Below are 26,943 nucleotides of genomic sequence, written 5' to 3' on the forward strand. Positions count from 1 at the left end.
CCAGAGTGGGTGCTGCAACAAACTGCCCCGGCCCGATCCTGCTGGTCCCTGTGCTCCGGGTGGGAGCTGTGGTGGCTGGGGGGGCTGGTGCAGAGTGGTCAGAGGGGATGGGATGGGAATGGGATGGGGATGTGATGGGGATGAGGACTGGGATGGGGATGGGATGGGGACGGGGTGGGGATGGGGATGGGATGGGGACGGGGATGGTATGGGGATGGGGACAGGATGGGGACAGGATGGGGACGGGGACGGGGACGGGACGGGACGGGATGGGGATGGGGATGGGGACGGGGACGGGGACGGAGATGGGGAAGGGGATCACCCAGCAGCGTTGCGCTGCGCCCCGCACCCTGCGCGCCTGTCCCGCGCACACGTGCGCGCAGCACCCTGCGCGCCCCGCCCGGCCCTGCCCCGCCGCGCGCCCATTGGCCAGGAAAGTTTGTTCCGGCGGCCGATTGGCCGGGGGCCGCCGGGGGCCGCCAATGAAAGGCGCCGGGCGGGCGGCGCGCAGCAGGCGGGCAGCGGGCGCTGCGCGGGACGGAGCCGGGCACGGAGCGCGCAAGGTGCGGGACGGGGACGGGGACGTGGGACACGGAGCGGTGCGGGACGGGGACGTGGAGCGGTGCGGGACGGGACGCGGCTGGGGGAGCGGGACCGTGCGGTGCGCGGCTGGGGGAGCAGGGCGGGACGGTGCGCGGTGCGGTGCGCGGCTGGGGGAGCGGCACCGTGCGGGGTGGGATGCTGCGGTTCAGCCCCGCGGGCATCGCGCCGGGACGGTGCCGGTGCCGCCCCGGAGCCGGGTGCGGCTTCCCCGGTGCTGCCCGTGCCGGAGGCGCCGCTCGGCTCCGTGCCCTGCGGCTGGGGGCGGCTGAGCCGCGCAGTGCCCGGGGAGCGCCGCTGCCGGCCGGGACGGCTCCGCAGGGCTCCCGCCTCCGCTCCTGGCTGCGGTGACTCTCGGGGGACGGAGCCGCGCCGGGATGGAGCCCCTGGGGTGTCCCGGCCCCGCTCCTGCCGCTGCGCCCCGAGCCCCCGTCGGTGCGGCTCTTGGGGAAGCCGCTCGGGGCCATTGGGGTCAGCTCGTGTCGGGCCGAGCTTGTGCGCTGGGGGATTCGTCCCAGGCTTTTTAGGGGCTGGGAAGTCCTTGTGCACCTTGGTCGGGCTGCCGAAGGCTCGCTTTTACCTGGAAAATCCAGGTCTCTGCCACAGATGAGCAAACGAACCAGAATAACTGAAGCCCTCCCTTGGCACGGTGAGGGCTGAGTGGAAGGGGCTTTAATCGCTAAATAAAAACGTGTGGAACGGGTCGTCAGGGAGCAGCTGCTCTTACGGCCTTACTCGATGTACCTTTGTCACCGCATAGTTAGGGGATGAGTTAAATGCCTAATGTCAGCACTTCGAGGCTTCCACACTGTTGTAATCTCATCTCCCGCTGCCAGATGGCTGTGGTGGGGCAGTGCCAGTGCAGGGGCACCGCGGGACCTCCCCAGCCAAGGGATGGCAGCTTCCTGAGCTTTGTGCCAGTGCTGGCCTTGGAAACCCCTCCTGGGACAGGTCAGCCTCAGTCCCAGTGGCTCTGAGCAGTGCTGCTGCTCGAGCTGTTTGCTGGGTTTTGCAGAAGTTGGCCGCTCTGTGCGGGTTGCCCTGGGCGGTGTTGGTGCTCGGCAGCAAGGTGTGCTGGCCAAGGTGTCTGCTGTTCAGTGACACCTCAAGGGCTGGTGCAGCTGAGGATTGTGGAGCTGTGGTCTGTTGGTTTTCCTCAGGCACCACCGTGCTTCCTGCCTTGGCCAGGGCTTTGCTCGCAGGGCTGGGGATGCCCTGGGAGCAGCAGGGTGAGATGTGGGCAGCGAGGAGGGCTGGGCAGACTGCACTGTGGCAAAGCTCCCTCTGCACTAGACCCATTGCCCAGGAGCTTCTTGATTGTCATCCCCAAAGGGGCTGGAGCCTGAGGCTGTGCAGCAGTAGGTCAAAGGGCTTAAAATCCTCTGTAAGGTTTCTCTGTGCAGAAACCCACCAACCCTTCCAAAACAGGCAGCCTGATGCTTGGCTCCCTTTGGTGGAAGGGTGAGGGGCCGTAAAGATCCACCATCACAGAGATGACATCTGTAACTGCAATTTCACTTAAATCTGTGGAAGGAACAGCAGAAAGTGCCTGCAGTGGAAGGGTGTGCTCCTGCGGGATGTGTTTTCTCGCAGTCACTCGTGACCAGGCAGTGTGGAGCTTAACATCTCCTGCATGGAGTGAGGGAGGCGAATACCCCGTCTCTGTGTACCTCTTCTGACAGGCCGGCTGTCCCAGTTCACCTCAACTGGCACTGGGCACAACAGCACACAAAGAAAAGTCCCAGCTATTCTGCCCTTCGAAAGGGGAAACAAAATGGCATAAAAAGAACAAGAAAAATACTGAACCTGGATCAGTCTGGATAATACACATCCAAAGACAAATGGGCGTCTTTGCGGTAGACGGCTGTTTAATTTCCTGAATCATGAGAAGGGCACTTTTTCTGGGCAGAGGGTGAAATACTGTCAAACTTTAATTTGGCTTGGCAGCGTCGCGCAACCAGTTTGAGCAAGTCGGGGAAGGCGAGTCTGGAACTCATTAGGGCTTGCTGCAAGGCCCTGAAAATTTGATTTTCAATCACTGTTGGGTTTAATTATTGTTGATGTCTTGCCTAGCGTATTATGGGATTCTTTCTGAGGAAATTAAAACAGCATGAGCAGGACGGCATTCTGTTTGGCAAATGGGTTGTTTAGATTAAATTCTAAATGGAGAGTTAAAGCTCAAAACCAAGATAAAGCATGATGGCTGGCATTTTGTGCTTTCCTGGAGCTATTTCAACTGGACTGTGAAGGCAGAAGGCATCAGGATTTGTGTACTGTTCTCACTAAATTCAGTCGTCTTTTTTCAGGAGAAGAAAATAACCCTCTAAGCTAAAAGTGTTGTTAAAAGCCAAGGTAAAGTTTACTCAGTTAATACAACTTTTGGTTCCGTAACTCTTTATTTCTTCAGTTCTCCAGTGTGGATTTTTTGCAAGCATCCAAAGCAGACAAACGGTAGGACAGGAAGAAAGCGCTGCTGTTGCTGTGGCGAGACCTGCAAGGTGCAGAGGTCTGGATGTTGCTGACCCTGGGAGGAGGCAAAACCTCTTTGCCATCAGCAATGTGTCTGGACACCTGAATATTCTGTGCACATATCTGTAGATGTGCGTGGGAATGCTATTAAGGCTTGGGATCTTGCCCCTTAAGCCCAAAATGTAGGGCATTTAAAAGCTAGAGCGTATTGGAGCCTCAGCTTTTTCATTCATTTCTTCATAAACTGTGTCCCTGGATGAAGACGCAGGATTTTTGAGCTAAGTCCACAACTGTGCTTTCCCTTCAGAACGTCTGCTCTGCAGCTCTCCGCAGAGCTTGGGCAGATGGCTGCCTTTGTGGTTAGACACTGAGCTCTCAAACAGTGAAGGTTACGCCTAAAAGTAGTCTTCCACAGAACACATCTGTGAAATCTATAGTCTGTCCAAAGCCACTCCGAAGCAATCTGAGCGTGCAGCAATAAAGATAGTAAACACTAACTGCAGGGATCGTGCATGCGAGGCAATCACATCAGTCACTTAAATGCGCGAGTGCTCTCTTGTGTAAACACTGTCAGGGACTGTACAAGCAACTTCATCCTTGCTGTTGGAAGTTGGACCTCATAATTCTTAACAATTAGACCATAGAAAGTTATTTATCTGTTGGAGACTTCTTGTGCCCGTAGTTCCCAGTTCTGCTCTGTTAATAGAAGTGCAGTGTTTCCCTGTGAAGGGCTGATCCCTTCTCCGTAAAGCTGCCTCGTCCTGGCGAGGCATTTTGCCCCAGTGTAGGTACAAGAGGTTACACATGGCCTGGGGAGATGACCATTGCCCTGCATACCCTCTGAAAGGTGGTGTGCTGCTGTGTCTAAATCCCCGCTCAGAGCTGCCAGCGGCATTGTGTTGGAGCCAAAGGGAGGAAATGCTGCTGCAGCTGTCATGGAGAAACAGATGTTGATCTTAATGCAGAAACCTGCTTGGCTCTGTGAACAAGTATTTATAGATATGAAATCATAAAGCACACATGGGTTAAAGAGCTTATTTTGGGACTTGGACTCAGGACTAAACCTAGCCCCATAAAACACAATTTACAAGTTACAAAATCCTTCTCATCCTGCAGGGAGGGAGTGTCTGGAGTGTTTGTTTAGGCTGAGACTTTTCTTTTTTTTAAATATATAAAAAAAAATGTGTATTTCAGCCATTCAGGAAAAGCAGTATTTAGCTGTCCTAGCTTGAAGCTATTGCTTCATTTAAGGATGAGGCTGAAAGAAAGGGAAAGGTTTTGGGGAAGCTATTTCCACTTTTGGAAGACAACCTGGAAAGAAAACATCTACTGTCCTCTTAGCAGGAGCATGTGACTGCAAACCTACCCAAAAGCATGGTGCCCAGGTGCTCAGGCTCTGCCAGTGGGAGGTGGCACAGCTCCTCAGCTTCTGCAGCAGGGCTGTGGGCAGCCCCAGGATGAGCTCTGACTTCCCTTGCTGCCTCTGGACACCTGGAGAAGTTCTGCTGTACTTCATGTGCTCTGCCACAGTTCCTTCGGGCATGCCTTCAGCTTTATGTCTCAATCTCTGCAGCTATAAAATATGAATGGTCAAGCTGAGAAGGGATTTAGGAGGACTAAATCAAGGATGTTGTACAAAATCCCTGATGGGAGTAGCTCCTGCAATGCAAAATGTCAATGCAGTGATGGAAAGCCCAGCTCCTGATGATGGCTCCGCACCGTTTCCACTGCTGGAAGTGGGAAGGACAAAGCTGGCTTGTGGGAAGGGAATTGATGGCTAAAATGAGACACTTACCTGAGCACTTTGGAACTTATTACAGCTGCTGTTTAATTAAATTTGGGTGGGTTCTTCCCATTCCATACACCTACTCGCGGCTTGTTTTGTTCTTATAGTTGAGACCAAGTGTCTGAAGCACTGTCTTGTTTGTGGAAAAATCTATTCATCGTATTTTTTTAATTTGCCCTTCTCTTATCGTTAATTCACACATTGTTAGTGGAGAAAGGAATCCTGCCAACAATGTGCTCTTGGAAGAGCAAGATATTTGCAGAGGCTCTGGTTCTGTTATCTCTGTCATCCTGTAGGTTGAGATCTGGCAGCTCTATTGAAATAGTTTCCTCAGATATCAGTGCCTTTCCCTGGTCTTTATGCTGCTAAAATAAAAGGCAATAAACTTCTTACTTCACAAAGTGTAATATCAATTAGAGCCTCCAGTATTCTAGATAGTACTAATTCATTCACTGACTTCAAATTCTCATTAGGTTTTAAGACAATCTTCATGAATGTCACTTCTTTTTCTGTGAGCCTGGTAATTTGGATAGCTGTTCAGAATCTGGTAGGGAAACAAATAGCTTTTAAGTTAAGGCTACAATAGATGTTTTTCATCTATGAAAAGAAAACAAATCAAAGCTATCCTTTGCCGTTCCAAGTCAAAATTATTATAGATAGCAGCATGTGCAGAACTGATGAATGCACTTCGAAGAGCAGTTGCTCGCACTTGCACAAGTTTATTCCATTTGCAGCCACTGTCAAGCAACCCCTTCAAAAATAAATCTTGTCCTGAGCTGCCCATTCCAGAGGCTGTCCCTGCTACCTGACTCTGGCTGCTCAGAGGTCTGCCTTGGGTGTTTTCTGCTCAGCTCTGATGCTCGTGCCTGCCGTGCCAAGGGGCATTGCTCTGCTTCCCTGGGCTCTGCCTGTGCTCACCAGGGAGCAGTTGGGTGCCCTGCAGGTCCTGCTCAGTGCTGGCTCCTGGAGAACAACTCCACAAGAGCTACTTGCAATCTTTTTGGGGCATTTTTCCCCCAGTTTGAGAGGCAGGCTTAATGAGAAACAGGTGATCCCCTTCCTAAAGGAATTTATTAATAAGGTTTAGACTGGAAAACTATCTAGGAAAATGCTGAGTGAGATGGATTGCCCATCCAAATTACAAATTAAGATGCTTGAGGTCAAGCTTTTGAAAGGGGGCTTCTGCTACCCAAGGGAGGGCTGATTGGGATTCACCTACAATGATGAAAGGATCTTAACTCACTATTTTAGGAGGCAAATTAAATACTTTCAAAATATCTGTGGTTTTGTGGTTATTTTTTCTGCCTTCCGGAGGTGTCCAGCCTTCCCTTTTGGGGACTTTAAGCCAAGTTTTCAATGCCTCTGTGGTTACCTGAAATTCTGGATCATCATTTAGGTAACACCAAAAAGTGTTTTTTTGACATTCATTTAAATTCCACCTTGTGAATGCTGCTTAGCAGATAGCTCAGCCTTTGGGACTGTCCTGCTCTACTGCTTTGTTGAAAGGCAAACTGCTCAGTACCCTGAGCAGTGGTAACTGCCCTTGCACTCAAATATATGTATACAAAAGCTAATCGAGTGATGCAACTCAAAGGCCCTTATTTAAACAAGCACACACAAGTTCAGATTTGTTAGATTAATGTGATCCTTTTGCCAGCAGTAGGAACCACTGAAGGGAAAAACCTCTCCTGGTAATTGGACCAGGTTACTGACAACCTCATTTATCTGAGTGCTGCTGCTTTTCAGCTTGAATTAAGAAATGAGAATAGAAGTGAGAATATTTGACTTGGGTTTCTTGCTGGCTTAGAGTGCCTATTACCCAGGCTACCTTTACTCTGTACAGCTGTTTGAAGCAGGGGTACCTTGAGGACTCCTGGGAGCATGCAGCAGTCTGTGCTCAGCATTGGAGCAGGGCTGGCTGCTGTACCGGTTGCAGGGAGCAGCAGAGGAGCAGTTTCAGTGCTCATACAGCAGTGTCCTGCTTTGCCTCAGATTTAGGGCAGTCTCCCCCTCTGCATGCCCCGGGGTTGGTCTCTGTTGGCTCCATCCCTGCTGCCAGCATGCTGTGGGTTTGCAGCAGTGCCTGGCTGTGGCTGGGATGTGCTTGCAGGGAGCCTCGGGTCTCTGGGGGCTGCCATGGGCAGCTCACTGCACGTCCCTGGGTGTGCCAAGAAGTTTTTCCTAGCCCCCAGCTGGTGCTGCCGCCGCTGCTGTGGCAGAGGTGGGAGCCTCCAGGCCCAGCCCAGCAGGAGGATGCGGAGCTCACCCTTTTTGGGAGAGGCAGTTACATGTGTGCTGGGGCTGAGGCTGGAGAGGGGACGGTGAGGTGCCTCTTACACCTGGATATAATAGAAATAATAGAACAATCGCTGCAAATCTGCCCTGCTGGACCTGCAGATGGAGGGAAAGTGCAACCAAAGAGGCTTTCTCTATGTACTGAGTCTTAGTTCTTGCCTTTAGCTAAAACCCAGCCCCTTGGACATGGTAATATTTTGCTCTTGGCTGATTTTCCTCCCCTGGCCCATGCAGGACCTCATAGCTCTGACTTGGGGTGTTGTACTTTTGCAGAACTTGCAGCATTCCCCTTGTTGCCATACAGCCACCTCTTCTGCTGTGTGTAAATGTTTACACCCTCCAGTTACTGGACTTCCTTTGAGGAAGCTTGACTTAGCTCCCATTATGTGAGCTTAGTTCTGTTATAGTCAAATAATGACATAAAATTAATTGCTATCCATCCATATCCTTGAGACTCCACAATTGCACTGAGCAAACCAGTCCCACCCATGTGAATACGATCTGCCGTTTCCTTTTCTCTTTGTTCGGGGCTTTCTCAAAGCTACAATTGTTAATCTCCGAAATTTGTTGCAGCTGGAGGAACCCCACCCGGGGGGTTCATGTGGTGCCTGGATGGGAATTTTGGGGGTAGGATGTCCGATGCCAAGGCAGTGAGGGTCTTTGGGGCTGCACCAGACGCTTGCCTTGTGTCCTCAGCTCTGCCACAGGGAGAGGTGAAACCAGGACCTCGGCTCTCAGTGCTGTTGTCAACGTGTAGTAACTTTTTGGAAGCCAGCTTTTCCTCCTCTCTCCCTAAAAAGGAGGAGGAAGCATACTTGAGGTAGTTACGTGTCTCCATTGCCGTTTTTAGCCTCCAAATAAGGTGTTGTGTAACGAGTGCTTGCGGGATCCAGAAGGCTCGCTGCAGACACAGGAGGGCCCCGCTCAGCCAGGCCCTTCTGGAGCTGCCACAGCCGGCCCCAAAAGCCCTGCCAGAGGCCGGAGGGTGCAGGATGGCTCATGCAGCAGTGCCAGGGAGCTGTCACGGTGCCAGGGAGCAGTCAGGGTGCCAGGGAGCGGTGCCATGGATGTCACCCAACAGCCTGTCCCCGTGTCCTCCGCTGGCATGGAGCTCAGCGAGCTGCCTCCTGTCCGACTGCTGCACACAACACCCGCTCAGGAAGGCGTGTGTTCTTGGAAGCTTTCAGGGCCTTTGATTAATAACCATATTAGCCAAATTTGCCGTTTGGCTGGAGCTGTCTGGGGCATGGGGCCGGCACTCGCAGCGAGGCCCTGCTGCCCCAGGGAGCCTCCTCCTTCCAGGGCGTTTCCCACCTGCTGCAGTCCAGCATTGTGGTTAGAGGCCCTGTGGGTAGACAGGAGGAAAGATGATTAAAGGTCTCCCAGGGGAGCGTGGTCTAAGCATCCCTGAGCAGATAAGGATCTCCTCACTTCAGCAATTGTCCTTTTGTTGTGGTGACTGACTTTGCAGCTGGAGCTGGCTCTGCCCTCCCGTTTCCACCTTCCTTGTTGAGTCACTTAGCCAAGTCCCCGTGTGCTGAAGCCCCACGCAGTAGCATGCTTCTGCTGGAGGAGAAACGAATTTGTCTTGACCCTGTGCTTGTGCATAGCCAAAGAGAGACAGTGCAGCCCAATCTGCACCTGCTCAGCTGGGTTAGACGTCGGTCTGCTCTTACTGTGCTCAGTTCCCTCATGGCTCAATCTCACGGTCCTTAAAGGAAAGCAAAATACTTCTGTGGGCTCCTCCTGACGCTTGGTTAATCTGTGTATTAGACATTAAGTGGAGCTTCTTGATCCTGCGGTGACATGAGATAAATCAACCTCTGCAAAAGCAGCTATTAGCTGAGGATGGCAGGGTGTTAGCTTTCCCGTACCGCCCCTTCTTGTGAGCTCTGTTTAAAGTTTGTATTAATATTAAATTTCATCCACCCATTAGTCCATAAAGCAGTTGGCTCTCAAGGAATGAGTTTCCTGGGAGCAGTGTGCTAGAGCTGCCCTGTGCTTCTGAGGCTAAACAAAGCGGAGGTGTTAAGTACAGCCCGAGGCATTTTTTCCGCCCTGCAGCTTGTATCAGCCTGTTGGTCACTGTCCGCAGGAGGACCTCGGCAGCCACCCCGACTGCTGATGTTTGTGGTGCTGAGCTGTTTATCGCTACAGCGTCAGACTGGATGTGTGCAGACCACAAACCCATGACAGCTAAAGGGCCTTCATGTCCGTATGGAGCCAATTACGTGTAAGGATGGAAAGTACTCGTGTTCCCGGGGATGCAGCTAGCAGGGAGGGCTCGTTTCTGAGGGACCATGCTCACCATAGCTGCTCTGTCTGCTCAGCCCCTTTGTGGTCCTGAAGCTTGGCCGGTTTCCCTGTGGCGATAGCCCAGGCATGGCAGGGTTTTTACTCGAGGACCGTTTGCCGGAAAACTCTTACCCAAGCTTAGTCTGAAGTCTCCTCTTCTTGGACTAAATCTGTGGCACTTAAAGCCAGTGTTGTGAGGAGAGTGGAAAGAAGCTTATTTAAAAGGGCTTTCAAGTCAAGGGGATGTGGAAGCAGTGTTTTTTCCATGTGTCGTTGGGGACGGTCCCCTTGCAACAAGCTCTGTTGTCAAGCTAACTTCAGCAGACCAAAGGGCCGATGGCCAAGGTGTGCTGGACCGGTCAGGGGGTGATGATGCACCCAAACCGTCTGGAATCGCAGCTGAGCCAAGAGCAGAGAAAGCTGGTGGGGCTGGACCTCGACCGGCTCCTAACTTCTAGCCAGGGGTCTATCCTGCTGGGTGGACCTGCCCTGGGAGCTCAGTGCTCCTTTGTCCTCAAGTCTAAACCAAGCAGGAATGAAGTTTTGTTTTGTTCTGTTTTTCCCGAGGCACTTGGCATTATAGGTTCCCTATTTTCCAAAAATTGAGCAAACTTACCAGTGTCTAGGATGGCCCTGCCTTTGGCCAGTGTAACGAACCACAGCATTACACTGACCAAGAAGCTGGCATATTCCTGAGATTGTTCAGAGATGTTTTTGTGGGTAGAATGGCCTCAGTTTCCTCTCATTTCACTGCCTAAGAATTTCCTCTGCCCTGACTTGCTTTCTCTCTCTTAGTAGCAAGAATGCTATCAGACTAAAAGCCAAAACAGAAATCTTAAAGTGCGTTGTATATCTAGTCATGGTGAGCAGAATTTGCTTTTCTTCCAAGCAGTTTGTTGACACAGACATTTTTGTAAAGGCGTTACAAATGTCTTCACTCCTCACGTCTTAAACTCTCGCATCTCTTTTAAAATTGCTCTATCCAGATGGGCTTGGGCATAGGCGGAGTCCAGGACAGTCCGTTTCACAGTCTTACTGGGTTTGGTGGTCTTTGCCATTTTATATGTCTCTTTTTTTTTTTTTTTTTTTTAAATGAGAAATCTCCTTTTATGCGTATTTGAGGAGCCAGAGCTGAGCCGCGAGGAGAGGCTCCATATCTGGGCAGGGAGCCCTGCTGACCAGGCAGCCCAAGCAGCCAGCACGGCTCCTGTTGTGGCTGGCCCCTGCACTGCAATGGGAATAAGGAGCCCAGAGCTCCCTGCACTGCTGGGGGAGAGAGAAGCTGTCCCCCAGGTACAGAGACATTGCCGTGCTCCACGTCCTCGCGAGGGCAGAGGCTGCCTGGAGAGGTCAGAGCTCCAGGAGGAAATGTGAGAGGTGGTGGCTGAGTGCCCTGACCCGTGTGGAGGGGGCTCAGGAGCATTTGGCAGGGTTTGCCCCCGCCGTGGGGATGTCCCCCAAGTTCACAGGGCCACTCACACTGCCCTGCAGGCAGTGGTGGGGATGAGCTGCTGTCCCAGCCCCTTCCCCTACAGCTGCAGACCTGCACCTCCAAGGGCAGAGGAACCCGAGCCATCCCAGGAGCTGCACGTTGCCTTGAAGAGCTGCTGGATTTTCATATTTTCTCCATACATTTCCTATAGCTCTAGACTTACGGCTGCCATGCGTGGTGAGGAGCAGTGAGTTGTGCTATGGACACCTGCAAAAACTTCTGTTTCCAGAGAGATCTGGAATTCCTGATGGTGAAGGCATCGGGGCTTGGCGAGAGCAATTGCACAAATGGGAAGGATGGTGGCTGGGTCTTCTCTGCAGGTCTGAATTTGTGTGTGGTGCAAAATAATGGCTGGGACTTCAGCTCCATCTTAAGGAAACAGATCCCCAACCTTCAGTACCTAGCTCAGAGGTGGGGATTTCCCCTTAATGCCCACAGCTTTGTTCTGCGGGTGAAACAGTGGCAGTTCCAGATGAGAGCTGAGAGTTCAGTGTATCAAACCTGATCCATTTTGCTGTATGCGTTTCAGCTGAGTAAATGTGTAACCGGTGAGACCGTAGTGAAGGTTCAAAAGCACTTCCCCAGGGTGGTGTTTGCAGAGGAACTGTGCCAAGGTGGCAGGTGGGGAGGTGCAACCTGCATTTCAGCCAGTCTGGTAAGCTTCACCAAGCCAGTATCTGCTACAGGGTGGCATCTCAAAGGCCCTCACTGGCATTCATGTTGGCAGAAGAAGCCGTTAGCTGAACAGAAGTTTTTAGCCCCTTTTTGTATGAGGTCCTCCAGACTCGTCCTTCCATGGCCGAGCTGGCAGCAGTCCATACACAGCGGCATGGGGCACCTCACTCCCCAGCTGAGCTGTTCACGAGGCTTCAGGATGCACTGGGCAGCGTTTGGAGCTGGAAGCTTTTGTAACAGGAGCCCATGAACCCTGAGGCAGTAAAGAAATACCAGGTTTGCATACCAGCGTGAAGGCTGCAGGCAGGTGGCCACCCCCTGGATGGCCGAGCTCCCACGCTGTTACCTGGGATGCCAAGGCTTCGGGTTGTCTTGTGGGGTGGCTCCATGTGCTCTTGCTGCTGACAGTGCTTTTCTCTTTGCTTCCCCTCTGCATGGGCTATATAATGAGGCTTTTCCAAATTAGTTTATTTAATCCAGATGTTTGCGTTTTGAATAAACAAACATTCATAGTCCCTCGTCTGCATCACAGTCCCTTGTCTGTACTCAGCTTCTGTCTGGTTCATTAAGATTAGAGTCATTTAAAAAAAAAAAAAAAAGGTAGATATGTAGCACACGGTTCCAGAACTGACAAGATTTACAGAGGTCTGTGTGTCGGAAATGTAAATGTGTGTCTGTTCTGAAGAGCTGTGTCAGGGCTGAAGAATCAAAAGCATCCTATTTTCTGCATGCTAGAGGCAGGGGGAATGTGTGTGCATGCACTCAAGTGCATGTTAAGGCTGTTTAGAGATGTATTTTTATGAATTCCCAGGATGAGAGGTCTGGCCTTTCAATGGCTTCAAAATGCCTGGAAAGACTGAAGGTGAAATCTGAAATGAAAAAGAAGGTGAAATCAGAGACACAACTGAGATAGCAGTCCCTTGGACAAAGGGAGCTGGAATGGGACCGTTTTATACAGATGGGGCTGGGTTTCTTAAGGAAAAAGAAATGGGAAGAGAAAAAAACAAAGGGGAGGTGGGGCAGGAGGAGCAAAACTATTGCTGCTTTAAGTAGCGCGTGATCGTGTGGCGGGACGAGCACAGCTCGGAAACACACGTGGGCTGAATTAAGATTGCACAGGCAGCACCACCCTGCTCGAGCACTGGGAGCCTCTGCAGCCTTCGCTGTGTTGGGAAGGGCTCCGACTGCACGCACACCAGTGCCTGGCTGATGCTTGGAACGAGCTGCTACTTCTGGAAGAATAAGTGTAGATGGACTGCGTGCATGGGAGCAAACAAAAAGGGCAGGGTAGTGCAAGATTTGTACGCATTAAGCGTCAAAGGAAAATGAGCTTCAAAGTGGCCAGGAAATTGCAGGAGGCTGGCATTTCACGATGCCTCCCAAGGACTGGCAGTACGGGGTGTGCTGGTGTGGGTGGCAGAGCAGAGAGCTGGCTGCAGCTTTGCTTGCAGACAGTAACCCTCTGGGGCTGCCACCGCTGCTGGAATTGTTTTCCCTAAGCCCATTTTTACAGGGAACAAAGGTGTCTTTCAGACAGGAGTCTGCGAGTTCCTGTAAAAACAGCCAGGCCGACGAGCCCAGCACCCGCCGCGTCCCTCCCCGATGCTTCCTGCAGCCCTCGCGTCTTGGCTCCCACTGTACCCTCCTGCATTCCTCACATTCACACAGCCATGTTCAATAAGTCTGCGGCACAGACACTCAAATAAGTTTATTCTCAGCGTTATTGGCTCCTGCTGTGACTCCTTGCACTTGCCTGCCTGCTGCTGGGAGGCTGTCAGGGCTGTCTGTGCGGCAGCGAGCACCCATGTATGTAACTGCTGTGAGCACAGCAGTTTTCCCCTCCCGCTGCCTTTCCTCCCGGAGCCCTTCCCTGCTGCATTTCCTCTTCACCACGGAAAGCACCCATAAAGAGCAGCACCCGGGATGAGGGGATGTATCACACCCCAGATACATGTGAGCGTCCGCGGGACAGACCGAGGAGGTGCAGGCTGTGCTGCAGCTGGCAGCGTCAGATCGCGGAAGCCTCAGGTTGCCCTAACCTTGCTGCACAGCGGTGCTCCTCGGCCAGGGCTCTGCTGCTGTGTCATGGGGTGGGCATTCTGGGGCATCACGTCCTCTGGTAGCTTGCACCCAGGTATCTGCTTCTGGCTTTAACAGCATGCTGTGAAATCTCTCTGGCTTGCACAGATGCATATGTGTGGTGTATGAGTTGACTGCAAATAATATTGTAGTAAGCCCACAAGGGGGGCTGCCCAGCACCATGTGCATGCTGGATGTGCCAGCTCGAACCCACCTTCCTCACAATGTTCCAGGCCAGTTATGACTCTGGCATGTGGCCTTCTCTCAATTTATGGTAAAAAACTTCAACCCAGGCATCCCTGTGGAATCCCATAGCCAGCCTGCATGGACAGGGATCAGACAGCATCTGGGAGGTTTGGGGCATCACAGCGTGTGAGGCATGGCCAAAGAATTCAGCATCTGAAGGACTGACTGCGGGGCTAGCACTCAAGCCTTGGATGGTCTTTGAGAAGCAAACCTTTCCAACTGGTGTTCTGCTCTTTTCCAGATGTCCGTGGGCCAGCAGCAGTCGGGAAGAGGTGTGCCATGCTTACGCTGCAGAGGGTCATGCACGGGCTTTGAGCCACATTCTTGGAGGTAATATCTCTGCTGGGATGGGCCCTACCTCTGAGGCTGTCCTTTCGGGTCCTGTTGATGTTGTATTGGTGGCTTTGAGGGCAAAGAAAAGCTGCAGAGTCCTTGGGCACTGCTGCAATGGTGCAGGAGGCTTGTGCTCCCTGTTCTCCGTCCCCCTTCCTTCTCTGAAACTGTTATTTTATTTTAATTTGGTTCATGACTACTTCTTTAATTGGTGCAATTAGAGAATGGTTTGACTCCTACTTGTTCCAAGACCCTGCTGAAATACTTCAGGTTGCATCAGAGTTAGTCTGTCCTTTTAAAACTCGATGGAAAAGTTGTCCAGCAGAGAATGGTCTTACAGAGCCAACTTTGGTTTACAGCCATTGTGATTAGAATACCCTGAGCTGGGAGCGGGATCCCCAAGGATCACCAAGTCCGTCACCTTAAAATGGGGGTCGTGTGGCTATCAGTTCCCCTCCCAGTGGTCACCTTTTTAAAGGCGCGTAAAGCCTCGTAGCAGGCAAGGCTCGTGCTCTGCAGGGGGAGGCTGGGGAGGCTGGGGGGGTCTGGTGGTGCCTTCGTGGGACAGCGCCAAGGCTGACAGCTCTGCTCCAGCCCCACGGCTCGTGCCAGGGAAGCCTGTTGGCCTATGTCACCAGCCCAGTTTGCATTTACCCTTTTAGCGTGGCTGGATCTCGGTGGCAGAGCCTTTGAAAAAGCGCGTGCCTCCTGCCACCACGGTCGTATCAAAAGGACGATCTCGCTTGTTGCTCGCAGGAAAATATGCAAGTCATGCAAATGCAGCCAGGAGGATCACAGCCTGAGCTCCGACTTGGAGGATGACCGGAAAATTGGCCGCCTGCTGACGGATTCCAAGTACGCCACGCTCACTGCCCGGGTGAAAGGAGGGGACGGCGTCCGCATTTACAAAAGGAACCGCATGATCATCACCAACCCCATCGTGTCACGGAAGGACCCCACCTTCGACACCATCACGTATGAGTGGGCTCCGCCAGGGCTCACCCAGAAGCTGGTAAGGGAACATGGCTCGGCTTTGGAATAAAGTTACTGTGAAAAATAGCAAAGCAGGTGGTTTGCCTCCCAGAGCAAAACTGAGCACGACGTTTAGTATTTTGGAAAGCCATGTTAATAACCAAAGCAGGTAGAAGAGAGGGATGGGTTGCCTTTGGGTTTGTATAGGCTTGCTTACATTTCTAGAAGTTGGTGCATGTTTTACAAGAAGGCTCGCTCCTTTGGTAGCATTCACGTCCAATGAAACACTGCTGAGGAGAGATCCCATCTGGGCTGTCCCGTGGGGAAAAGAAAGAAAGCCCCCAGCCCCGTCCCAGCTTCCTGTGCCTGGTTTGCCTGGGTCAGCAATAACGCTGCTGTGGGAACGCATGGAAGTGGTTTCAGGCGTGTGGAAATCAGTTGCCCAGGAGGGGACGGCTGGAGGGAAAGCACTTAACTGCACTTCAGCTGTGCTGTGGTACTGAAAACATTACACATTACACCGTCATTAGTGGACAGCTTTTGCTCTTCAAATTAAACAAATAGTTTAAAGCTGCTTAAAATTGCAACCAGATTTTTTTAGAAGATGAATTGGGAAACAAATGTGGAAATTGCAGCTGCAGACCCGAGTGACAGACCTGTTCTTTACTCTTAAGCTCAGTAGTCCTTGCCCCGTTGGGAAGGCTGGAGGGGAGCTGCCACGAGGTCCGCACTGGAAACGCAGATGGGCACGCAGCTCTAGAACCAGCTTGTGCTGATGGGAGCAGACCCCTGGGCTTCAGTAAGGGACCAAGACTCCCACTTACTTGACTGTCTGGCTGCTTAATCATAGTGCTACTGCTTGTAGTTTCCTTTCCTTTACTTTTTTTTTTTTTTTTCTTTTGGTAGGAGCTAGCAAAGCAGGAATGTTTGTTTAACCAGTGTTTGCCTTCCATGGGTCCCAGGGGGAATTAGGGAACTTGTTGAGGGATGGGGAGAACAATGATGGCACTTCTCCAACGTAGCATGATTTATTAAGCAGCTGCCCAGCCCGGGATTTATCAGAAATTCAATTTTCACTGCTAAAAGCTGGCTGCAGAGAGGTGCTGCTGGCAGCTGGCACCTTGGGACAGGGTCAGTTCCGTACAGCGAAGGAAGCCCAAAGCCTGCTGTTGCCGTGCTGCTTCCTTCTGTGACCCTGAGCCCAGACATGCCTCTTGCAGGCATGCGTCTGTGATTGCAGCCTGCAGCACTGAGCAGCAGGGCACAGCAGGGCCAGGTCCTTGCCAGCTCCATGACCCAGAGCATCGCATTCAGTCCCTGCAGAGCCAGCAAGGGGGGAGGCTCAAACGCAGGCGTTTCGTGGAGCTTTGGAACTTCTTGCCTTTCGAAGTTGAAGTAGTGCCTGAACAGATTGGAAGTAATCTTAGTTTGAGTAAACAGTGCTCAGGAACTTTGAAGACAACCTTGATAAATTTTGGCTTAATGATCAACTTGACAAACTCAGGAAGAATATTGGATGTCAACAATTCTTGATTAGTTCAAAAGGGACTTTGGCCAAAAAGCTTTTAGTGCATAACTGACTCACTCCAGTGATTTCCTTCTGAAGGCAAAGTGGAAGCTGGGGATTTTTTTTTTCCCACATTGTCCTGAAGTGGATGGTCCAATAACAGGGGAAGCTCAGAGTACGTTTTCATTAAGCCATGTCTGGATAAGTTATGAAGTAGATATTCAGGGTCTTTGGGGAAAGTAGAAAGAGCAGTTCATAAAATATCTCTTAAAAAAAAAAAAAAAAAGTAGTTAACAGTGCTGAAAACTTAAAATGGTCTTCCTCAAAATCATCTGTGCTAAGGCACCATAATAAAGCATTTGACAACAGTAATACATGATAGTAGCAAAAGAAGCAGCTTTTTATTATCGTTTATTTCAGTTTTTGGTGTCAGGCTGAATTATTTTTCCTGGTCTATTCTCTGGACACATTTTAAGACATGTGCAGTTATAACCTTAAGCATTCCCTTGACCCGGGGAGTGAAGTCACACTGAATGTCTGCACAAATGCTGAGAAGTGCCACTGGCCAGTACAGCTGTCCTTGTAAGAAAGCCTGGCACTGGAGAAGAGCACAATGCTTCAGATGCACGTGCTGGCACTTTGCTGCTCTCGTAGCTCTGGTGTAAGTGTGCATTGGTGCTGGCCCGTTTGTATTGCATTCCTTCTTCCACTGAGGTTACACCAAGCTGCTGTCCGCTAGTGCTCCTGCTGCAGCTGAACCAAGCCAGCAGGCTGCATTGTGTACTCTGTCTTAAAGTTCATCGCCATGCAGCAGCGAGATATCTGGTTTGCTTTTCTTTCCAGCTACCGAGTATTGATGGCAGTATCTTTATTTTTTGAAGCACACTGTGTGAGGCCTGGGATGAGCTTTAAGTAAATTTTTGTCTTTTGCTTCTGTAGTTCCTATTAGGCCTTTTGGCTTCTGTGAAAACCCTCTTTGTAGCAAGTGGTTTTTACTGCATCCTCTGGCTTTGTAGCCCATTTTTCCCAAGCAGCACCTTCTCCAGTGAGGCTACCACCGTGCCTCTGCAAACTTCCAGATACCAATCCTACCAGTGCACAGAGGCACAATAGACTGAATTTTGATGTCTAATGCAATGTGCAGTAACATTAGCATATGCTCCAAGACATGGGGAGGGAGGCCCAACTTCATTAAATCATTTGTTTTTTGCTGTCACAAACCTTCAGGGGGGAATATTGCCCTGAATATTGCTGTTTAGCTGCACGTAGCTGAAGTGGAAACTGCCTTTGAAATTTACACAAGCATGATGAGCTGTTCAGTGTCACGTTTCTGTATTTAAAAGGCTATATTGAGCTAGACTATGTACAGTGAATAGTTAATCACTTCTCCATTCCCTTAAAACTCAATTTTCAAATGCTGACCAAGTAAGAAACAAATCTAATGCAGCTGGATGCTGGTCTTTAAAACTCAGTGGCAATGAGCCAACTGGCTGCCCGTTCCCTCTTCACACTACAATAGGAAAAATGTCTTGAGTGGGAAACTCCCTTCCCTTTAAGCACCAGGCCAGAAAGAAGTTAACTGCGCAGCCCCCCCTTCCTGCAGATGTTGATCCAGCCTGGGACAGACCTCTCCAGGATCCGTTTACTCTGCTCTTATGGCAGTGGCTGCAGGCCAGCTGAGTAGGAGACTAAACTTCAGAGACAGTTTCTTGGCATCTGCTTCCCACTTTGCAGGGCATCAGTGGCAAAACACCTTCCCTTTACTGCAAAATCTGTAGTCCAGTAGTGTGGGTCTTGGAGGTGCAGGCTCAACAGACATCTGATTACTTTTTTATTAGGATTTTACGTGAATTGTAAAGGGACTTTTCACTGTGTGCATTTAGTGGGGGGCTGTGGGGTGCTGTTCTCTGTTCCTCACTGTAAGGAACGTGTTCTTCAGGCTCCCAGTCCCTATGGCAGGGTGACACTGGCTGGTCTCCAGTTTACAGATGAACTTTGAGTTTCTGGTCTTTTCAGCAGCCTTGTTGTCTGTCCTGCTGCTGGCAAGGGAGGGTATGGTGGGATCTGGATGCCAACCAGCAAACCCAGCAGGAGCTGGGGGAGCTGTCAGTAGGTCGTTGTCTTTTGGCACTGCCCGAAGTGCATGACATGAGGAGCTTCATGCAAGCGTAGCCTGCAGTGTCTGATGCTGCAGTGATCTGGTTCGGGTGAACACAGCGAGGTGTGCAGCAGAGCAAACCCATTTCTGCCTGTGTTTTCTGAGGATGAAAACTGTCGCTGATCAGCAATAGCCTGGCTGCTACCTGCATCCGAGTAAATTTGGCCTTTTGTTGCTAAATGGCAGGTTGGAAGTTGAGAGGGGGAGGCGGGCAGGGGGTCGGTGATGCTGACTGTCACCTCTTGCACCCTCCAGGCCATGCAGTACATGGAGCTGCTCCCCAAGGACATGCAGCCGGTGGCGGGCACGGACGGGGCCTACCAACGCCGGCGGCAGCTGATGAGGCAGCTCCCGGTGTACGACCACGACCCGTCCCAGTGCCGCGGCCTGGCCGAGGGCGAGGTGAAGCTGATGGAAGACTTCGTGAAGAAGTACAAGGCCGAGGCGCTGGGCGTCGGGGAGGTGGCGCTGCCAGGCCAAGGCGGCAGCGGGAAGGAGGAGGGGAAGGCGCAGGACACGGGCTCGGCCGCCGGCAAGACCCCCGAGACCACCAACGGGGCCCTGGAGGGCGCGCCTGCAGCAGAGCTCTACGTAAGTGCTGTGCTCTGAGGTGGGACGGGCTGGCAGCATTGCCCTGCATCTGGGGTGCTTTGGGGGCAGGTACGGTGTCAGCTGAAAGAAAGCAGTAGACAAACGTGCCAGCAGGAATTTCCTTTCCTTGTTTACAATACTACTCCTGCTCGTCCAAGCCTGCTGTAATGCCTTTCCAAACCGGACGAGCGGTGCCGGGATGCTTGGTGGCGTCACGGCGTGCTGCAGTGCGGTGGTGGGAGAGGCACCGGTGGGGCCCTCGTGTGCTCCTCCATCCCAGCCGGGCACAAGTACCCATCCAAGAGCCTCGAGGAAGGGTTATCTTTCTTCCCCATCCTCATCCCTCCACAGCAGCTGCCTGTTGAACCACTAGGGCATGAAAATGCCTTTTGTTTCCTGCTTGCTGTAAGAACCAATGATTTCAACGTTGGATTCTTGGCAGCTCTGAAAGATTGAGCTTGATATGTTCCCAGGTGATTGTGTAAAACTAAGATCAGAAACTGTGTGTAACTGCAAGTTCAAGTATTTTCAGCTAAGCCTCCAGAGCAGTACGAATAGAGAGAATACAAGTGACTGTAGGTGGTGGCTCAGCCTGATTAATGCAGAGCTATGAACATGGAGATAGTATTGCAGGGGCCCTGATTACTCTGGAGAACTTCGAACAGAGCACGCACGCCTCTGGACATAAAAACACATTTCCACAAGGAAGCAATTGAGATTCCCTAGCACCCTTTTAGATTTATGTTCTCCAAGTGCAGTTGAGTGGCCATGGTGACTGCTGAACAAATGCTTATCATAACATATGTTGAGTGAAAATATTTCATACTGGCCCTTGTGAGGGTAACTTGCAGCAGAGGATTTAAAGCTGAAAAAAATGGTATCTGAATGTTTTTAAGACAAGATTTTTCTAGCAACTACTAAACTGAGATTGTAACATGTTAAGAGCAGTTTTCATTTTCATTCCTTATTGGGTAATGTCTCCCCTCTGCTATGTCCTTTTCTATTAACACATATCTGACTTTCAGAGTCCAGTGATGCAGGAGAAGTTTTTCAGCATAATAAAACATTGATTTGGACAAAGAATTTTAAGCTAAAAGAAGCCAAAAAAGGAAGGTTTCCATTAAATTCATTAATAAAAGTCATCTGAGCAATGAGGGTTTATTTAGACTACAAGTTTGTCCTTCCAAATAAATACATAACTGTGATGTTATTCTTCTTAGACTTTAAAACATTATTTTTCTAGAGGCACAAGCTGGAAAATGGAAGTGCTGCAAAATCAGTTGTAGGAGATGCTCTCTGACTAGCACGTGATGCAGCTCAGCTCCCAGCAGACAGCAGAGGACTGTGGTTTCCCACCATACTAAAGACAGACCTCCTATTTCCCACTCCTATTTCACCCTCCTATTTCCCACCAAAATACCCATCATTTAGTGTGATCTCCGGTGCAGGAGTTAGAGCAGCTGAGCTAAAGTGGATGGGCTACGTCCCAAAAAGGTGAAATGCGCTGAACTTCCAGGGGATCTGCTGGTTTTCACAAAACTGTGTGGAGAGGAAAGTTCTGCCATAGAAAAATAAGACAGCAAACTTTTCCATAGTAGCTTATGTCTGCGTTAAATAGTACCAAGTTGGAAGAGGAGGAGGAAAAGGAGGGCACCTGCCCTGCGGAGCGAGGAAGGATGGCAGCCCACCTCGGTGTGGACTGGGCTGGCCCAGCCGGTGTTGGGATGTTTCCCATTTCCTCTGTGTGTTCCAGGCCTGCTTCTGCGGGGCACACTTGCATTGTGCAATACTGTACAGTAGGTGAAGTCGGTTGTTTCATAGCTACGTGGTAGTAATTTTTGAGTCCTTGCAGTTCTTGCTAAAATATCATAATTTCCCTTTCTTCCCTGCTATCATATTCATGCATGTTTCCTTCATTCTGTTCCTGAGATTTTCCATTCCTTGTGCCCCTCTAACAACCTGATTCTGCGTGCTTTAGTGCAGACTGCACAACAGATTTGTCAGTGCTTGAAGAGACAGTCCAAGATGCAGATTCTCTTATTATGTAGCTCTTTGCAGTATGTGTGAGGCTGAAAGTCAAGATGTGAGCAAAAAAGAGCTCTATAAAGACTCAGAATAGATGCTAAGGGGACTGAGAAATGAGGTGCCCAAAGGCAACAGCACTGGAAGTGTTCACGTCTGTGTTCAGAGCTGACATGCAGATCTGCACACTCCAGATGTGGAGGTTTAGATGCTTCTAAGCTTGTGTGACCAGCTTCTATGCCTCTCCCAAAGCCTGAGTGTTAAACACAAACCCTGTCCCCAGGGCTCCTGAAGAAGCTTCCCCAGGCTTCCTTCCACTGTTGTTCTGCAGGACACCAGAGGTGATGCCCACGAGTGCCATCAGGCTGTTTAGAGCCCTTTCAGGGCATAGTGTCCTCGACTGAGAGGTGTTTGTGCTGACCCTCAGGGACCTGCAGGACTGCAGCGATGAAGCAGGCTTTTTGAGAAGACCTGACTGCCTTTGGTTCAGGGGTGCACCTGGGGCAGTGTGGTGCTCAGCTGCACATTTTGGAGATCCTGATTCTGAAGCGCTTTGTCACGATTCTTCATTGAGTCCATTAAAAGTAGGACACGGATTCTGGTCTGTTTGATACCAACCCTTTTAGCCAGCTCCAGCAGCCTGATTTCACCTCCTTCAGTTCAAGGCGTCAGCCTGAGCTATAGATTTATGAAGGCTGGGTGTAAAATATCCTGGCTTTAGAAGACAATGAGCCAAAAAGGCATCAAGTGCTGCACCAAGAAACAGGCAGGAGTGATTTCCTCGTGTTTGTGTGGTCCCTGTGTGAGGGCAGTCAAACCTCCTGTTGCACACTCTGGCCAGCTGTGTTGAAATGGTGTGAAAAGGAAGGCACCGGGCCAACGTTAATCACCACGGGCAAGGCATCTGAGCTCAGACAGCTTTCTGAACTCTTCTCACCTGCAGAGAGGGGCCCCGTCACTGCAATGTCTGTCCTAATAGCTAAATGTTTTCCACCGAGCACAAAATCTTTAACCTTCCCAAAACTGGAAAATCTTCCAGCATCGTATTGGAATCAAATCAAATCCTTAAGCAGTTGACCAAAGTTAGCCGTTGTCCCAGTATGTTTGGGGCCAGCAGTCTCACACGTACTGGGCAGAAGCCTCATGGCATCCAGGGAGCCCCCTCTGTGGGAGCTGCAGCTGCAAAACAGCAGCAAGGGGAGAGAGCAGCCTGAGAAAGCTTAGGGCAGAGAGGGACACTTTCTTGGCTAGCACCTCTGGTAACTGCACTAATAAAGTCTTCACTCATCTTCTACATGATGGAGATGTAAAGTGAGTGCTAAGCTGTAATCCCATCTCAAATTCGAAGAGCCACTTTTTAATTAGTGTGGTACGTGACAGGAGAATATGTTATATGATGCTTAGGAAAAGCGTAGTGAAGATTTGCCACAGAAAGAAACAGCAAATTAAGATTTTATTTATTTATTTTTCCCCTAACAGTTCTTATTGGCAAGAAATTTGAGCTCAGACTTGGAAAGCTGCTCATGTTTGTTCTTGCTGCTAGATCTTGCAAGATAAGCAGGGCTGGGGAGGGTGAGTGGAGGCTGCTGGAAGGGTGGAAGTGTAGGGGCAGCTGTGGGGCCGGGTGCCCTGGGGAAGCGAGTTGCTGCTCAAGTCTGATGCCCTTGGGAGTTGTCGGGGATGTGGGGACACCGGTCCCCTGGGGTCAGCATGGAATTCATCCTGACCACACTGCCCTTGTCGGCACGCCGTGGTGCACAGCGAGTCACGCTCTGCCGGCCACAACGCTCTGAGTGCTGCCACTCCACGGAGTTGTTTTGTTCTTCTGTCTCCTACAAGAACAGAAATAGCATGGCTTCTGCAGCATGCTGGAAGTTTATCTGTTCACTTGAGTAGTTCTTGGGAGCACTTGGAAATGCTGCCGGAGCCCGTCAGGGTGGAAGCTGTAAGCAGACATAGCCCCTCCGGGCTCGCAGGAAAACCAAGCCAGAAAACACTGAGTGGCTTCTCTCACGCAGCCTTCCCCAAAACACCAGACTTGCTGGTAAAACAGGAGGTGTCCCTCGCATCAGTGGCACCACAAAGGCTGCATGGGGCAGTTCCCAAAAGTCTGGGCTGGACAGAGAAGGCAACAGCAAGATGTGTGGCATGCTGGAAATACTTGCCCTGGTGGTGTGGTCAGGGCGTTGCTCCGCCAGGCACACACTGCAGCATCCACACAGCAGCTCCACCTTCTCCAGCCCCAGGGCAAGTTGCTTAATGCTGCTGTATCTTGTTTGTATAAAAGCTTCAGCCAGACTGCTGCAAATGGCTGGCAGAAGCCTGGCCTGGCAGCCAAGGCTGTGCTGGAAGGGGCTGCAGCCCTGGAGCATCCCCCTCGAGGGCTAACCAAGCATCACTTGGCCTGACCTGGATTACTCGGATTTAAATGGGAGCTCAAGTGGCTGGCCCTGGGCTGGGAGAGGAGAGTTTCAGAGCTCCCTTTAACTAACCACTGGGTCACCCTGCAGGCACAGACAGTAAGCCCTGTCAGTCTCATCTACAATATGCACAGAGGCTAATTAATCTTCAGATTAGCCAGGTCCAATTCTCTTTGGCCTGTTGTAAATTGAGAGCACTGTGCTGAAATCTGCAGAGTGACATCTGTCATAGATAGGCATGTATGTTAAAAAACAGTGACAAAAGACCAAAGTTCCTAATCTCTGTACAAAATACCTGTCTTTGACATGCCACATTTTTCTGCGCTGTAGGATGTCTTAACTTTTTCTTAGAGAGTGTTTTGATTTTAGTGCAGGTTGGTTTTTATTTAGGGGAATACCCAAGGCCACGTATTCAGCTGATAGGGGCAGTGCCAGCCTTATCCGCCTGAGGACCTGGCTGGAAGAGAGTGAGCACTGCTCCAGATGAGGGCTGCCAGATGCATAGTTATAATGACTTTTAATTACGATTTGGTGCTCCATCCATGCTGAGCACTGGTCCAAATGTTTCCAGAGGATGTGGGGCAGTGGATTTGGAGATGTTGCTCCTGTTGGACATGAGCACCCTGTGGTACTGTCAGTGTTTGCTGAGTCCTACTGCAGAATTAAGACATTTGTTCCCAGCACCTCTCGAGCTGCAGCCCTGGCTTTCTCTTCAGTTTACTGTTTCTTTCTCTTCCACCTCGCTGCGCTGTTTCTGTGCCCTCACTGCAGACTGTTTTCTGCTTGCCGTGCCTTCAGGCTGATATAGCTGTGAAATTTGGCTTTGCCGTTCTTAAATTTATCTCCACAGAACAAGAGCTAAAACAAAAACAACCTAAGCCGTGCAGGCCTGGAATTACACGCTTTATTTCCCCTGTCCTTCTCGGCGCTATGGGACACCGAGCAGGAACACAGAGGGTCCCTTCAGACCGCTTGGAAGCAGGAAGCGTTGAGGACACGCTCTGAGATTACAAGTGTTGTTCTGTCTTGCTGAGCTTCTTACCGGCTGCCTAATTAAGAACGATGCATTGAAAAAATGCCATAAAGCAGAGCCCAAAAAAAGTCAGCCAGCATGGGCAGCAAGCCCCGTGTGTTTCCTTGTGCCCTGTGCCATGTGGTGCGAGCGTCACACGTGCTCTCTCTTGCAGCACTGTGAGGCCTGCAAGCAGGCGATGCCGGCAGACTGCCCCGTGGTGTACGCGGACCGGGCCGGCTACACGCGGCAGTGGCACCCGGCCTGCTTCGTCTGCTGCCAGTGCGCCGAGCCGCTCGTCGACCTCATCTACTTCTGGAAGAACGGGGCCGCCTGGTGCGGGCGCCACTACTGCGAGAGCCTGCGGCCGCGCTGCACTGGCTGCGATGAGGTAGGGACGCGGGGCCTCGCCACAGCCCGCTTGGGGCTCATCAGGTGGCACCACAGCGTGCTGGGCCGAGGCAATGCCAACCGTGGTGGGGAGGAGGGTGGTGGTGGCCACATGCATGTCTCGGTGGTGTGTCAGCCATGCTCCTGGGGTGCTACAGTTCTTTTCGTGCCACTACGGGGCCAGGGTTGCAGAAACGAGCAGCGGTCTGTTTGTCCTGCAGATCATCTTCTCGGAGGACTACCAGCAGGCAGAAGGGATGGCCTGGCACAAGAAGCACTTCACCTGCCTGGAGTGCGAGACGCAGCTGACCGGCAAAGCCTTCAGCCTGGACAAGGGCAGCCTGCGGTGCGCGACCTGCAGCAGGAGCAAGCGCCTCTGAGCAGGGTGCGGCTGCGGCAGGCGCTCGAGGCCGAGACGGAGTCGGGGTGATTTGACAAGAACGTGAAAAGTGGACAGTAAAACAAAACAAAAAAAATTAGAGCCTGGCTATTCACTCTGCAACTAAGTACCCCCTTGCATCCAACACAGTTCAGAAGGAGATTTCCCAGGGGAGGAAACAAAGGAAATCTGTATGCTTGTGGGGTGGGAGGTCCCGGTGTGTCCTATAGGAGGGGACTGAAAAGGAGGGTTCTGTGTTGGTTTACAAAGTCTCTCAAAGCTTCTCATGACTAAGATCTTGCGATGTTGTTTTAGAAATAACACATCTCAAAAATAATTTTTGGCACACTAAACCTATGGTCATGGTTAAAAACAAGGGTTGCTTTTATTTTTGAAGTCCATGCTGGAAGTTTTACACTAACAGAATGCTGACAACTGTACTAAATCTATGGTTTTGAGCAATTTGATTAACCCGAGTGATTACTTTCTGAAAGCAAATGATACTGAATTGCAGCAATGCATAGCCGTAGCTTTCTCCAACGTGTACAATAATGTAAAAATAGGTAACGAGGTGGTGCACAGAGTGATCAGTTTAACCTTACTGAGAAGGGAACTGTGCAGACCTCCCCAAGGGCAGGGGGTGCTGGGCAGCCAACTAATTCAACCAGTCTGGGTTTTAGCTATGGAGCTGGAATGCAAACATTCCTGGCAGTTCTCGCCCAAACCCTGTTCCCAGTTTTATCTCGCTTGCCTCCTACTGTCTGTTATTTCAAGCGAGTGTTTGCACAGAGAGGCATTGTGCTCCCACCGTTCACTGGAGGTAGTTAAGCATTTAAAGTATGGAACTTTTTCAGCTGCTTTCTGAGCAGGAGTTTTATGGAAAACAGCTTTCCAGCTTAAGCTATCCTAGTTTTTTTTTTTGTGCCTGAAATGCTGCAATGTCAGTTTTTTTCCCTTTAGTAAGTCAATGACCCTCTCCAAGAAATAGGGACATGCTGTCTCCTTTGGAAGCCTGCAGCATCCGTGTCCTGCATGGTGGCACAACTGCCCCAGACCCCGGTCCTCGTGGTGCAGTTCTCCAGCCCCGAGTGAGGTCAGCATCGTGCGTCAGGTCCCGTGGGAGGACATTGTCCCAAGATCTGCACTGCATCTCTGCTGATGGTGTTTGTCCCCTCCATCATGCAAGGCTTCTGTTAGTCACAGAAAATGTCAGATAGTCCAG

The 26,943-nt window shown here is 51.0% G+C and overlaps 1 protein-coding gene across 4 annotated transcripts; it reads left to right on the top strand.

Moving 5' to 3' along the window:
- Positions 1 to 26,618, top strand: LMCD1 (LIM and cysteine rich domains 1). Of its 4 annotated transcripts, none has more exons than XM_032194027.1 (6): positions 1 to 59; positions 14,179 to 14,267; positions 15,027 to 15,282; positions 19,163 to 19,498; positions 25,128 to 25,343; positions 25,564 to 26,618. In XM_032194027.1, the coding sequence occupies exons 2-6, from the start codon at positions 14,179 to 14,181 to the stop codon at positions 25,720 to 25,722; spliced, it is 1,056 nt and encodes a 351-aa protein (XP_032049918.1). In that variant the 5' UTR covers positions 1 to 59; the 3' UTR covers positions 25,723 to 26,618. The 4 variants fall into 4 exon arrangements, with proteins under 4 accessions (XP_032049918.1, XP_032049917.1, XP_032049919.1 ...); XM_032194026.1 differs by lacking the exon at positions 1 to 59 and adding an exon at positions 523 to 563; XM_032194028.1 differs by lacking the exon at positions 1 to 59 and adding an exon at positions 546 to 599.
- The last annotated feature ends 325 nt before the right edge of the window (positions 26,619 to 26,943 follow it).

This window comes from Aythya fuligula, chromosome 10 (genome assembly GCF_009819795.1).
Source record: "Aythya fuligula isolate bAytFul2 chromosome 10, bAytFul2.pri, whole genome shotgun sequence".
NCBI classification, from domain to species: domain Eukaryota; kingdom Metazoa; phylum Chordata; class Aves; order Anseriformes; family Anatidae; genus Aythya; species Aythya fuligula.

Coding starts and splice junctions, on each gene's coding strand:
- LMCD1 (XM_032194027.1), top strand. CDS start 14,179: ATGTCCGTGGGCCAGCAGCAGTCGGGAAGAGGTGTGCCATGCTTACGC. Junction 14,268..15,026: donor TTTGAGCCACATTCTTGGAG/GTAATATCTCTG, acceptor TGTTGCTCGCAG/GAAAATATGCAAGTCATGCA. Junction 25,344..25,563: donor GCTGCACTGGCTGCGATGAG/GTAGGGACGCGG, acceptor TTTGTCCTGCAG/ATCATCTTCTCGGAGGACTA.